Genomic DNA, 16010 nt, shown 5'->3' with positions numbered 1-16010 from the left:
GTCCCGCACGATACTTCATCTTCTGCAGCCTTCCACCTCATGGCCGCAGGTGCCTTCACTTGGCCGGTTCACCGCCGACGACCTAGTATGGGTACAGGGATATGGCAGGTGGCCAAAATGGATCCTGGCCACATCTTACGACACCGTGGCCAACGACTGTATGAAATCCAGACAGACACGGGTGTTGCAGTGCGTCATTCGGACCACCTTCAGCCTCGTGTGCCGGCAACGCCTGTTCTGGATGCCGCTACACCACCTTCGGCTCTACCTGACAATCGGGATACTGGAATCTCTCATTACTCACAACACAGTCCTCTCACCATCATATCAGTGCCAGCACGAGAACTGACGCCACCAGGAGACGTGCCCATGCAGGAACCAGATGACCATCACCTGTCAGAGCAATTCTACTCGCCTCCTTCTCCTACGGACACGGACACATCACCCATGTCTCCTGTTATATCAACCGGACTTGCCATAACCGGCAGATTAGTGCACGGGGCCCCAGCAGATTCGACTCCCACATCTCCTGTCTTCTCGACCCGTTATCATCGGGGACAGTTCCGTCCATACGGGAAGCCTCCTCTTCAAGACTTTACGGCCAGTCAAACAACACCTATGGACGTTAGCAATCTACAGGCCACCTCCATCAAGACCTGTGCAAAAAATTCAAAGGGGGGTAAAGTGTTGTGACATGCCGATCTTTCAAAGTGCTGCTGCGCAGTTACGCGCGTCCTCTACATGCGGCGCTGTCTGCCAGCCATACAGCAGCAGTGCCATCTATGTGGCCAGCCAGCCAGCGGCCGCTAGACTTGGACTCAGTTATGATTTGACTGTTAAAGTGTACACATGTCTTACTCTGTTTACTTGATCTGTGACTTTCATGTATTGTGTCTTCCTTGAAATATATTTGTTCAACTTGAAGTTATTACACTATCTTTCCACATTTAAAAAGTAGCTTTAATGGCCATGAAGAATCCCTAGCTTCTGACTTGAGTTAAACAGTTTAAAACACCAATTTCACCTCATAGGCCCCATGACTTGCCACCTGCAGCATGGGACAGCATTCAGCTGGCTCACAATTTCGTGACTCTACAAAACACTCCCCAAAATAAACTTAAAATTCAGGCCAATCAACCCTCATGGGAAACTGTAGCTCTTCAACTGCCCATTGCCTGCACACTAATAGCTTCTGCTGTAAGGCAATGCTTCCTGCAAGGACTTTCCAAACTTTCTTTCCAATAGATGTAGGAAACACTAGTCTTCATGCAAAGTCACAGGCCTTTAAACCAATCATATAGGCTCTGGTCACAGTCCATTCAGGAGGATGGGAGAAAGAGTGTACCAAGCACCTCTACGACAAAGAAAAGCTCCTTGCCCCAGATACAAGCTCTGATGCAAACAATAGCCACAGAACAGTCACACAGGCAAAACCAAGAAAATATAGTTGAAAGGTGTGAGTGGAGGATGAGTGAAGTTAGGGTATAGCAGAGATTTAGGCCACGAGGATAATGGATGTCAAATCACACACCTTTCAGCTGTCCAGTTCCCAAACTTATTTTATTTGGCTACCACTTTTGGTGATTTACTATGCCCCTTCAGGCCCATTCCACCTCTGCTCTGGTCAAAACAAGGGCCAGCATTCGAAAAGTGGTATATATAGTTTCCTGCTTGCTATAATGATCACTTCTATTATCATCTGGCAATAGTTTGGCAGATTATGGTTGAAGTGATTGCTATAAAAACTAAAACTAAGCTCCTACCAATCAGGCCATGAAGGTCCAACGGTACCGAACAGCCGCAGTGTCATCCTCAGCCCATAGGCATCACTGGATGTGGATATGGAGGGCATGTGGTCAGCACACCACTCTCCCGGCCGTATGTCAGTTTCCGAGACCAGAGCCGCTACTTCACAATTAAGTAGTCCCTCAGTTTGTCTCACAAGGGCTGAGTGCACCCCGCTTGCCAACAGAGCTCGGCAGACCAGATGGTCACCCACCCAAGTGCTAACCCAGCCCGACAGTGCTAAACTTTGGTGATCTGACAGGAACCAGTGTGACCACTGTGGCAAGGCTGTTGGCTAAGTGATTGCTATAGCAAGCAGAAATCTACAGATACCAGTATTCGAATGCTGGCCCCTGTTTTAACCAGAACTGAGGTGGGATCTTCCTACACGTTAGTCAGGGGCCTGAAGATGGTGTAGTAAATCACAGAAACTAGTAGCCAAATAAAATAAGTTTGGAAGCTAGATGACTGAAAGATGTTTGATTTGACATCCTGTATCAAACAGCTGAGTACTGCAAACATTTCTGAAAAGGTGGACATACAGAGGAGGATAATGGGGTCGAAAGCCATGTTCCAAGGACAATTCCCCCTACATAATTCAGAAAAGCCACTATTGGGAGGGAAGTATCCAGAAGACAAAGATTATGAAGCAATGATTCAAATTGAGCAAGCTGTGCTCAGTGGTATATTCTGCCACTGTGTGATCAACAATGGTACTGGCCACAGTCTGGCAGGGGGCATTCATTTGGGTGGACAGCTGGTTGGTCGTCACATCCATATAAAATGCTGTGCAAAAGTTATTGCATAGCTGGTACACAATCAGATTGTTTTCAATGGGAGTCCTACCTCTGACAAGATATGATATGATTTTGATAAGAGTCACAATCCCTTGCCATAAAGGTCGTACACCTGTGGTAGACCTATACGTGAGACCTGTCCAATGCACCCACCCAACACATCCCAGTCCAGTCCTGTCAGAGGCTCATCCTATCCTAACAGAGGCAGGTCTACCTGTGAAAACAAAAAATGCTTTATTTCAACGACTAATTCACAACCTATGAAGTCTGGATCTTACTAACAACACCAGCTTCTCTGAGTCATGTAGAAGGGAATTGCCCCTGCAACATCTTCTTCAATTCTGTAATCCCCATGGCCTCAATCTCTGCTAGCCCCAGGCCCACACCCATCTCTAATCCTATCCCATGATCCTAACATCACTCACCCTGTACTCACACCATGCCTTATGAAGTACCCCTCTTCCTTTGCTGTGTATCCCTCTCCTAACCCACTCCTCCACTTCATTGTACACTACACAGGACTTTCCCTGGATGCACTCAGTATAAGCTCACCAATGCCAAATTCTTATCACTTGTGCCCTTCCTGCTGCCTCTCCCAGCCATCAGCCACCCTTCCCAAATCCTCCTTCTCACTCCGCAGCTCTTCCCTTCTTCAGAGTGTATATGTGGGGGGGGGGGGGAATATATATATCCTGGTTACAAATATATTTTTTCCCATGTGAAAATACATCTTTTTCCTAGGAGAAAATACACTTTTTCCGTGTTAAGTGACAATATACTTTCCCTTGGAGCTGTAAAAATTACAAATACTCTGAATGATAAAGGCATTATATACCGGCACAGAACATCCTAGTGCTTAAGGCAAAAAACTACACATTTTGGAAAGATATCTGATGTGTGGCAACTTATACACAGTATACTTTCAGATCGCGAAAATATAAATACAAATTCCAGCATGCTAACTTTCGAAGCATTGTAACTGAAATTGCGACATTATTTTGTTGGACAATCATGGGTCACATTATGTGATTCACCAGCCAATGACAGCAGATATTCAGAGCATATGACCTGTGATATTGTCAGCCAATAGCAACATCATTGTTACATAGTGCGAACACACAAACAGGAAAAGTTAATGGTTTAAATTAAATTACATTCAGCATAGCTACATGGTAAGCTGGGCTTTCACCTACAGCAGTGATCAGTCCCCGCCCCCGGATTTCACCTATAAACCCCCCCCCCCTTTGAGTGTGGGGTTGGTGGGCAGGATCGCAGGAGCACAGCTTAAACTGCAGTAGCTGACAAGCACAATTATAATTGTCACTACTGTGTACTGAACATTTTATGGACTGAAACTCCACTGCAGAGTAAAAATCTCATTCATTTTATGGATTACTTGGCTGAATAAGTGTCCTGCTGAGCACTTTGACTTTTCCACAGAAAAACTCAGTTATGTGCGAAATTGCTCAAGATTTCACTTCACAGTTTTTTTTAAAGAATAATAATACTTTTTGCCATTGTTGCTGCATAATTTGCAATCTATGAAAGAATTAAAATAAATATGAAAAACTAATCTTGAAGCTTGGTCTATTTTACTGTATTACCCTTAAAATATATCAGACACAAATATGTCGGTAAGATTTAAACATGGCATAAATGGCTGGCCTTCTGGGCCTGAAATTTTTCTAAGTAGCTGGTCCTAAAGTGTAAAGTTTTGAAATGAGAGTAAAATGCTCCATGATTTAAGAAATGAATCGCACATGGTCACATGTAACACACTTCATCTTGTGTAAAAGGAAATGCATTTTGAAAGTAATGATGTCAAACAATGGGTTGCAATACTTTTCCGAGACCTGTCATAAATGTAATCAGTTGTGATTTCACGTTCATCAAAAGTAGTTTGTTGTTACAAGTATTGCACAGTCTTCATCCTACAGCCTTTGACTCATTTTGCTGTTGGCAGACGTTTGTGTGTGCAGTTTGTTTTGCTGTAAACGGAGCATTTTCTTTGAAACTAAAATTTTATTTTGATATCATTGTTTCATTTATGTTTTCTTGCTGCAGTATTATTCTGTAGTAGTGGGAGAAAGGAAAATTCTTTGTTAGAGTATCTGTTCTTACCAGTCAAAATTACAAAAATTTAACTGGAAACTAAAGCATTGAAAAATTACTGGAATTCTAAAAAAAATCCCAGGTTTTCCTGGATTTTTCCCTTATGAAAAAATTCTCAGGTTTTTTCCAGATTTCCTGGTTGTCCCAGGCCATATACACCCTGTTCTTTTGCCCACTTCACCCGACACAACCACGGACACCACTGAGCTGCAGTGCCGGCACAATGTATCTAGCCCAGAGAATGCATGAGGCCTGTTCAAAAAATTCCAGAACATTCATAGTTTTGCGCCAATAGTGTGTTGGAGCAAAATACAGCTGGCATCCCTGCACACACCTGTGTTTAATGTGTAACTGCTGGAAGTTTCATTGTTGTATGTTTTTTAGTTATTGTTCAATGTTGTATTGAGTAGAACGTTGTGTCACATATTTTGCGAATTTTGAGATGGCAAGAGTTAGAAAAGGAACACATCTGCATTAAATTTTTTTTATGAAACTCAAGAAGATCTTTACAGAGACACACCAAATGATGCAGGAAACCTACAGTAATGAGTGCTTAAGCTGTACTCAGTGTTATGAATGGTTTGCACGGTTTAAAAATGGCCAGACGGAAGTTAAAAATGACCCTCATTCAGGGTGCCCTTCAATGTCTAACAACGATGCTCATGTCAGAACTGTCAATGAAATTGTGCATGCCAAATGAAGACTGACTGTCCACGAGGTTGCAAAAGAATGAAACATTTCAGTTGGATCATGTCATGAAATCCTGACACAGCATCTTGGAATGCATTGTGTTACCACCAAGTTCATCCCAGAAGACCAGAAAGACGTTTGCCTTACAATCTGTGAAGGGCTTTTATATCACACAAATGAGAATGAGATGTTCCTTAAGAGTACAGTAACAGGTGACGAGACGTGGGTCTATGGTTATGATGTTGAGACCAAGGTTCAATCTTCACAGTGTGTCAGGGAAGGTTCTCCAAGACCAAAAAAGCTCATTACGTCAACTCAAATTTCAAAGCCATGCTGATAGTTTTAGTTGACTTTGAAGGATTAGTCCATCTCGAAATTCAATCAACGGTACTATCAGGACATGTTGCAATGCCTGTGAGAAAATGTGAGAAGGAAATGGCCTGAAATGTGGCAAGACAATTCATGGCTATTGCATCACAATAACACAGCCCCACTTTCATCCCTGTTGGTGCATGGCTATTGCACAAAAAACAAAATCACTGTGCTGCCTCATCCTCCATACTCTCCAGACCTGGCACCTGCAGACTTTTTTTTATTTTCAAAGTTGGAAACCCCACTCAAAGGGTGAAGATTTGCAACAATAGACAAGATAAAAAAAAATTGCAGGCAGTGCTTCACGCGATCCAGCAAGGGGCATAACAAGGCTGCTTCTGGAAGTGGAAATGGTATTGGGAGCAGTGTAAAAATAGTGGAGGGGAGTTTTTCAAAGGAGACCATGCACAATAAGTAAAAGGTAAGTGTAGAAAAATTTTGTGGACAAAGTTCCAAAATTTTTTGAACAGACCTCACATACATGCAGGTGTATGTGTATCTTATTACCTCTGAAGAAGAATTCATCCAAAAACTAGTAATGTTCTCAGTATTGTTTATGTGTCTGTTGACATTTTAACTATATGGTAAAGTGTTACCATTACTCATTCTATTATTTACATTCCACACAGACTTCTGACTTACCCATCCTTATGCTATGATATTTTAGTTTAAAAAACTTCAAATCAGTATAAAACAAACAGTTTATGCAAAATCCTGATTTAAAAGATCCTGCTTTTTATTCTTAGGTTGCAATTGTCAATTTCTCACATACAGATTCTTTGTGAATAAGGAAGAATGAAAAACTAAAGTTTCCTTCCTTTCTTTTTTCTTTTACTGAAATCTGGAACCAGCTAAATATATAGCAACAGTATTTTATGTGGCAATTTGTCTTAAATATATTTTGTCATAGCGTAAATGTTGGTTGCCTGGGACAGTATTCCTGTGCGTTTTAAATGCACTAACATATTAAATCATGTGACTGGAATGCAATGTCTTTAGAAGAATGATACATGGTTTATAGTTAGTATCTGTGCAAGATTCACATTTCTCACATACATCTTCTTTATTTTGGATAAACTAATTTGCATTATAAACTCTTGTACAATTTTGATGCTTAGTTTCCCTTGTTCAAGAAGGCAAGTGGTGCTTCAGTTCTAGTCTGCTGGTATTTTACTATCAATTTTCGGCTGTTGATTGCTTTTAAAATAAACTGCTGTTGATTGCTTTTAAAATAAAAGTACAGGATGTGATCACACTGCAAGATTTTGGCACATAGAAACTCCATGACGATTTAATTCTGAAATGGCATGTGGGAAATCCACAGATATAAAGGTAATATACCACACATCACATCACAAACATGACGAAAAGCCAGCAGTAAACATATATAAGGTCTATTAACAAAGGAACTGAGCTTTTGTTACCCACATTTTTATTCTACTTACATATGTTTAATCCCTGTCTCCTTCAAAATACTCACCTACTCTCTTCATTTAATTATTCAAGTAATATTCCCACTTCAACTTACAGTCCTGGAAAGCTTCTTTTGGCATGTTAATACCCATGACAAAATCTCTTTAACATAATCAATTGTATCAAATATTCTCTTACTGTTCTCATAAGATACATAGCAAATGAAACCAATTAGGGGAAACTTAATTTTCAATCCAGAAATTCACATAAAATTTAAAATTATGTTTACTATTCTGCCCTAGGAGTAAAATCATAATTTTAATGATAGACTAACCTGTAGTAAGAATGTTTTCAAAAATCCCCATAAAATACATCTATTCAGCTAGATATTTGCTTACCTGTCTCTGGTGCATACGAGTACGTCGATGCAAATGCAGGAATCGGTCACAATCAGCACACAGATTTCCACAAACATTGCACTGTATTATTGCCCCAGTTTCCCCATCATCATGATTACTGCATGTAGGCTGCAATGACAGAAATTATCTTTTTATTTCATTTACAAATACACTCATGTGTTGAAACACTTTTATCTGTTAAATTATTTAATTATTTTGTTTGAATCATATTATAGAGAACAGTCAAAATATACAACTATTAAATAAAGTAGTTATTGCACACTGCTCTCATGTGATATATCAAAGGGCTGCTAAGCAGTAATAAGTGTTCACATTTCATTGTTACTGAAGGTTTTTTTTTTTTGCCCCCTCCACACGAAAGACCATACATAAAACAATCATTCCGATAACAATGAAAAGTTGTTTTCTTATATATCAAATGGAATTTTTTGTCTTAGGTATATTACAGCAACCACTACGCACAAAATTTTATAAAGAATATATTTATAATTAGGTACAATTACCATATAAATTACTGTTTCTATGTAGCTCAAGTCATATGTGGTACTCATTTAGATAGAGTGTTACACTTACAAATTTAACTGGTAATTCAAAATGGAATTTTATTATTTTCTACAGTTATTATCTATATTACTAAATGTCTAACCCAGTTAATGGTTCATTTTACACATTCTCAGGTGGAGGTTGTCTTCAGACAGCTTACAGGGCACAAAAATATGTATTCCAGTATTTCATATAATTACTGGCCAAATTTAAAAATTTAAAATGCTGTCATAACCAGCTCATTAAGAGACATAACCTTATGTTAAAGTTTCAACACCATAAGACAAGTATTACAGTTAGAAAATTTCCATATGTTTTGAGGTAACTCATGGTGCAGAAATTACCCAGACTATGATCATCCATTATTTGAGAATGAGAACACTTAGTGACTTACAACAAATTTTTCACATAATTTCAAACCTTTATGAAACTTTTTCTCACTGATGAATCCCGCAAAATGATGAAATGAAAAAAAAAGTTCATTGCTTACTACATTTTTGCTGTTCATGCAGAAGAACTTCATCATCAAGTATAACAGTTTAATTTATGATTTCTTTACTTGTAACTCTATTTGCAACACATTTTTAGACAGTAACCATATATACCACTGAATGTGCCTGTAAAATTATATTATTGTGCAGCTCATAGTCCAGGAGATATCACAAACATTGAGATGTGAGAAAAATTAACTTTTGCTTAAAACTGACTGTAAATTATCGAGAGTATACTCATCCAATGTCTGGTAATGAAAGCACTTAGTGACTTCCAACAAGCTTCAAGCGTAATTTCAAATCTTTTTAAACTTTTTCTCACTTACATGCATGATGTCAAATATTTAACTGATTAACGCTTGTAAAGTAATGAGGCAAAGAGATTATACATCAATAAAAAATAATAAAGATATACTCACCAAGCTGTGACAGGAGAAAACATACATAAAGGTTAAGGAAATGTGAAAGGACTGCTAAAGTTTAGAAATCTTGTCAGTCTGTTTCCTTCATCCCTCTTCTTTCCCCTTCAATCCTTTTCCGAGAAGAAGGAGCCACTGGTTCTGAAAGTTTGCACATTTCCTTGACCTTTTTGAATGCTTTCTCCTGCCCCCACTTCATGAGTAGATTTTTTTTCTACCAATTATATTAGACAAGGGAGTTTGTTTCTTTAAAGAATTGGGGGAAGGTGGTTTATTGATTAAAAGAATGAACATTTAGCAACATATGGACCTCAAACTGGTTATTAGTGTTAAGCAATAACATGTATTTATTTTTCTTATGTTTGCGACAGAAGGGAGATGGTTGCCTTGATAAACTATATTGCAGAAATAAAACTGAAACAAAAATCTGGGACTTGACAAAAGTATCGGCCACTGAGTCAAATCTTGTTCTTAAACAGCAGCAATGATCTTCCAGTGACTTTATAGAATGGTTAAGAAATTGTAATGTTTGCTAATGACACAAGCATACTAATCAGATCCAAAATCGACCTTAGTAGACACAGCTCAAATGAAAGGTGAAGAGGCCTGCAACTGAGTCACAGCAAACAACTCTATAAAAGAATGATACGCAATTCCACATGAGTCAAGATGACCTGCTAGACCAAGAAGTAGTCAGTAATGGTCAATTACTAAACAAAACATTGTGTGTAAAATTATTTGAGGCCCAGCTACATAACATGTTAAATGAAGTCAACTAATAAATAAAACTAATCAAGGAGATTATTTCACCATGTTTGTGACTTTAATTGTATTGGGCTAAAGACAAGGGTATTGGCGTATGTTGTACATTTTCTCTCAGTTTTGACTTAAGGAATGCTCCTAACATGAAAAACACAAGTGTGAAGTAAGAATATCATGAAAAGAAGATAACTGCAGTCTTTCAGAAGACTCTTTAAGAATCTTAAAATTCTTATACTAACATCTCCGAACATTTACTCCTTAACAGTTTTTGTGGCTAAGAACATAAATCAGCTTCAGCTGAACTGCAGGCAGGCACAACAAAAAAAACTTTCACACCAAAAGCTTTTGGCCAATGGTCTTCGTCAACAATAGACACACATACGCGCGCACCCACCCACCCACACACACACACACGCGCGCGCGCGCGCGCGCGCGCGCGAACGCAACTCACACACACGACTGCAATCTCAGGAGGCAACCGTGTGGTTTCAGTTGCCTGAGACTGCAGTCGTGTGTGTGAGTTGCAATTTTGTGTGTGTGTGTGCGTGCACGTACGTGCATGCATGTGTTTGTGTGTCTATTGTTGACAAAGGCCATTGGCCGAAAGCTTTAAGTGTGGAAGTCTTTTTGTTGTGCCTATTTGCGACTCAGCATCTATGCTATATTGTGAATGGCAACTTTCCTTCTCATAATATTGTTACATCCCATCCTGAATTTTCCATTGTTTGATTTCAGCTGAACTGTAATTTACACAACCATAATGCATGGCACATAACAAATTTTATGCAGACTTTGTCTCCATGACAAGGATTTAGTGTGTCCTCTGATGCAAAAGTCTTCAATAAACTCCCGTATGAAATAAAGCAAGAAACTGGGAATTCCTGCTAATGCAAAGAAAATTAAAGACAATATTTCAATCACTCCTTCTACAAATTATTTAATTATTTTGGTTCAAAGACAGAAAATTTCTATTTCATAGGTGCTTGGCAAGCAGCAGTGTTCATTGTAAAGCTGCATGCAAATATCAGTGCACTGTAAACAGCCCTGTGTTGTTACAGGCATTGGAAAACACCAGTATGAGATAGAAATAACCAATTTGTACAGGTTTGGAGGCTTCAAATGATCTTTGGAAGTCTACAACAACAATAACAATATGAGATAAACAGCTGATAATTAATGTAACAGCAGAAGTGGCAGCTTTCTTCAAAGAAGCAGCTGTCCACTAGTTAATTTACTAGGTAACATTTCATTTTCACATGCACAAATAGTTTTAAGCACGATAATAACAGCTCGTTGATAATACAATGTGCAGATTAAGTTTCTAAGAGGCACTTCTCTTTTGTTAATATATACTTTGATATGATCCACATCCCTGAAGGTCCTCCATATCAATGGGATCTATGGAAGATGTTGGCTGAATGTATAAATTTCAGAATAAGTCCCTGGTAGAGTTGTTTCACACTGACCAAGAAAATATTCCAATGAGGTAGGTAAGAAGTGAAAATAAGCACAACATATATATTGTACTCATCATTTTTATCTATCCAATTAAATAACTTTATCAATAATTGACTGTTTTTATTGTAACATACATATTGTGTGATTTCACACTTTCCTGGTATACATTCTCCTTCTGGGATTCTTGGGTGTACTGTCAGTTCCACAATATTTTGGTGAACAACTGTTCCAATATTATCAGGTGGTGCTGATGGAATGTGGTGTCTGCTGCAGATTCGTGGTATTTGTACCTGCCAGTCCAGAGCTCACCAGCACTATGCCATATTTGGGGGAGGGGGTGAGTGTTGGTGGGACAGTGAAGGGAGGAGCCTCAGTTGCCTTCCGACCACTGCCCCTGTCACATCTCACTTCAGGGTGTCACTGTTTGCTTTGAGGGAGCTTAGTATTGGCTCTCATGCCTTGCTCAGTTGGAATCCAGTATCCCTGTTGATTAAATTATCGGTCATACTTTTACTATTGCAGACTTGTTGAGCTCCAGTCAACAAGTATAACGCTCATGTTCTATATATCAATCTTCAATTGTACAGATTGTTTGTCCAAATAAGCTTTTCTACATTCACACAGAACTTGGCACACATCCACTTTTTTGAGATCCAGGTTGTATTTCACTGCTCCTAATAAAGATTGTGTTTCAGCTGGTGGAAGGAAAACAATTATTATGTGGTGTTTTCGCACAAGAATGCCAGTTTTTAAGGATACCTTGCCAGCAAAGTGCATGAAAGTTGTGTTCTTTTCTTCTTCTTCTTCTTCTGTGTTTTCATCTTCCATGTCATTCTTAGGGCTCTTGAGTAACAAATTAGTTGCTGTATCCATTCTCATGGAAGACAGATTCCCGGTGAAACAGCTCTGCCATCAGAGCTTCTTCATCTCAGATGGAGTATGTCCAGTGTATCAGTGTTGAGCACTCTGTTCTTCTGCATAGGATGGTGGCAGCTGGAGGCATGGGGATATAGATCAGTACATGCTTGGCTCACAATTTATACTGTGTACAAAAGGGCTATTGGGCCTATGCCGAACTAGGACATCAAGAAAAGGAAGTTCACCATCTTCTTCTATCTCCACAGAAAATTGAATGTTTTCATGGATGAAATTCTGAAGTTCTAAGAAATCCTGTGTTTTTTTTTTTTTTTTTTTTTTTTTGGGTCCATGTGCCATATGGCAAAAGTGTCATCAACGTACTGAAAGAAACAAACATGTTTTAGTTCAGCAGTTTCCAGTGCCCATCCTTGAAGTACTCTATGGACAGATTTGTTACAGCTTGCAAGAAAGGGCTGGCTGTGGCTATGCTCGTAGTGTTGTCCATTATAACAAAATAAACAGTGTCAGAACATGTCTAAAAAGTCCTGACAGCTCAGGGCCGAACATCTCACTGATTAGTTTTATGGAGTCTCCTAGAGGGTCTCGAGTGAAAAGCAGGAGAACATCAAAGCTGAACATAATGCCGGACTCCTGTACCCTTACCTCTTCAGCCAACGAATGAAATCTTCTGAAGTTCATATGTGACAAGTACCCTTACCGATGTGCTCACCCAACAGATAGCCAGATGCTTTGTTGGGATATGTTGGTGTCCCAGTGTTGCTCACTATTGGTCACGTGCCTTCCTAGTGGGTCCCTGGCATGCCATACAATTTGGATGGTACAGCAATGCACTGGCGAAGTGATTTGGTGACATCACTGGTGAGTGCCCTATTTTTTAACAGGGCAGAGGTGCTTTGCTGCACTTTCTTAGTTCAATCTGCTGCTATTTTCTGGTATGCTGGATTACAGCTCTAGCATTTTTCACTCATAGTCCTTGCATTGGAGGGGAACTGTCGCACTGCTCTGATTGCCTGGGAGGACAACAATTTGTTTGTTTTCTCTGAGTGTGAACATGCTGTCCTTTTTGTTTTGGAAATGTTCCATGGCAGAACCAAATTGGTGAGATTTAAGAAGGTTTTCTGATGATTTTCCTCTGTGGTACTGCTTGGTACTCGTCGAATTGCCTGCTTCACAGTATACGCAATCTCAGCGACTCGGAGAGATGTAGATGTTGGCACGAAGCTCATTTATTTCTCCAATACCGACATCATCACTGTGTCATCCAGTGGTTTTCCTATGAGAGTGGTCACTGTGTGTTTTTTGGCTGCATCATCTACTGACTGCCTGCATCTCGTGGTCGTGCGGTAGCGTTCTCGCTTCCCACGCCCGGGTTCCCGGGTTCGATTCCCGGTGGGGTCAGGGATTTTCTCTGCCTCGTGATGGCTGGGTGTTGTGTGCTGTCCTTAGGTTAGTTAGGTTTAAGTAGTTCTAAGTTTTAGGGGACTGATGGCCATAGATGTTAAGTCCCATAGTGCTCAGAGCCATTTGAACCATCTACTGACTGCTTAACAAAAAAATCGAGAAAACTTGGCGATATGCCTCTCGATTTCTTGTATGCAAATACAACTGGATCTAGGTCACTCTGTCGACCCACTCCCATGAATCTGCATAGAGTACAGAGGATATCTGCATATGAAGCGTTAAGAGATCTCTGGCATTAACATCATGCTGTTGTTGAGTAAAGGGGATCCCAGCCCTGACCATGGCCAGGCTAACTCTTTGTTTGAAGTGGTTAGCTGCAGGGGTGCTGATGAGATGTGCCACTTTGGTGAATGTATGTGTGGCACCTTCATCCTGACACGTTAGCAAAATGGTGAGGCAGCTTGGCAGCAGTCTTTTCTAGTTGCCAAGCTTATCAAGCTTTTTCACACTGCCCATTGAGGTGGATAACATGTGATTTGAGACTTTCACATTAACCAAGTGCACAAGTATGAAATGCAGACTATTTGTGTAAAAAAAACATGTTAAATTTAGAAGAATGATAAATAGTGCTTTATTCAAAGTATGCTCCATCATTTGTTATACATTTTTCCAATCTTTTGGGCAATTTGTGAATACCACACCAGTAAAAATTTTCCCCTTTTGATACGAACCATTCATTGAGCCATTTTTTCACATATTCATACAAACCAAAGCACTGCTCAGCAAGTGCGTGACCCATCAATGCAAACAAGTGGTAATCAGAAGTAGCCAAGTCTGGTGAGTAAGCTGCATGGAGTAGAACTTCCCAGTCAAGTGCTTCCAATGTGTCGTGAACCGGTTTTGCCATATGTGAAGGAGCATTGTCCTGAAGAAAAATGACAAGTACCGGATGGTTCAAATTGGTCAATAGTTGTTGGTAACATTTGGTATTAACCATTTCTCCAGGTTTTAGCAGCTCATAGTAGACCAGGCCCCTTTGGTCCCACCAAACACAGAGCATCGTCTATCTGCGAAAGCGATTCGGTCTTGTGGTCAATGTGGACGGTGTGCCTAAGTCCATCCATGATTTTTTGCATTTGGGATTCTCTAAATAAATCTACTTTTCATCCCCTGTAATTACACAAAGCAAAAATAACTTCCTTTTGTACTGAGCAAGCAAAACCTCACTTTTTTTTGTACATTTCCATTTGCCCATTGTTCAACTCAAGTGGTACCCATCTACCAGTCTTCGGAATCTTTTCCATCTCTCGTAGCTGATTGGCAACAGCTTGTTAACTAATGGCCAATTGCTCAGCAAACTTTTTTTGTGTTTGTGAGTCATCTTTCTTCAACAATGCTTCCAACTCCACAGCTTTGTATTTTTTTGGCAGTTTTCCACGTTCCTTGTTTGAAACATCAAAGTCACCATTTTCGAAATGCTGAAACCGTTATTCACATGTATCTTGTGATAAAGCATGTTCAGCATGCTTCCCAAAGTAATTGGTATAACTCAGCAGCAGTTTTCTTCAAATGCAAACAAAAAATTAATGCTGTCTACAAATGTCCATTGTTTGGCATAAATTTCGACATATTGAACATAACAACACCACATTTTCCCAATTTATCACTCATTCATGTCTGCCACTTGTTGATGACAGAACAAAATGGTGCAGTGTCAAATCTTTATAGTACAAACTGCATTAGTGCCACATATATTGCCTGAAATTTGTATTTCATACTTTTACATTTGATATATTGCTTCCATGGTACTCAAGGGCACTTCTGAATCCCCAAGAACGACTTGGAAGATGAAAGTACAGAAGAAAAAGATAAGACCACCACTTTCATACTGTTTGCAGGCAATGCATTGTCAAAAACTGGCAGACTACTGTGAAAACATCACATAACACCAGTGTTCCACTCACCAGCCAATACACAAGCTTTATTAGAAACAGTGAAAGATGATCTGGGTCTCAAAAAGGCAGGGAGTGTACCTTGTTCCATGTGAATTTCAACCCTTATATTGACAAACTTGAGTGCCATATCCACTTACTGCAGCCCAACAAGTCTGCAATAGCAGAATACTGCACTGAAAATGGATTAAGATAAATTAGCAGCAAATGAGACTCCTGGTTACCACTAATAAATTTTTGGATTGCATTTTAAGAGAGTCAATTGAAATGCATGTGACTGATAACTTAATCAACAGAAATACTGGCTTCCAACTGAGCAAGGCACAGGAACTAATACTAAGCTCCATTAACGCAAAACGAGACTCCCAGGTGCAAGATGTGATAGGGATGACAGGTGGAAGGCAATTGAGACTCTTCCCGCCACCATCACAGCCACACGCATCCCCACCACCAAGCACAGCAGGGAGCCATAGACACCAGAACTCTGGACCAGCAGGTATAAAAACTGTGAGCCCAT

At 39.8% G+C, this 16010-nt stretch overlaps 1 protein-coding gene across 1 annotated transcript in view; it reads right to left on the bottom strand.

The window, feature by feature from the left end:
- LOC126260545 (E3 ubiquitin-protein ligase MYCBP2-like) overlaps positions 1-16010 on the bottom strand; it is a 389869-nt gene that overhangs the window by 43635 nt on the left and 330224 nt on the right. The window contains exon 33 of the mRNA XM_049957880.1: positions 7568-7696. Within this exon, the coding sequence (XP_049813837.1) occupies positions 7568-7696 (129 nt within the window). The remainder of the gene's footprint in view (positions 1-7567; positions 7697-16010) is intronic.

This window comes from Schistocerca nitens, chromosome 5 (genome assembly GCF_023898315.1).
Source record: "Schistocerca nitens isolate TAMUIC-IGC-003100 chromosome 5, iqSchNite1.1, whole genome shotgun sequence".
Taxonomy (NCBI): Eukaryota; Metazoa; Arthropoda; class Insecta; order Orthoptera; family Acrididae; genus Schistocerca; species Schistocerca nitens.
The sequence above is the reverse complement of the archived record's forward strand: the minus strand, read 5'-3'. Positions and strand labels throughout refer to the sequence as shown.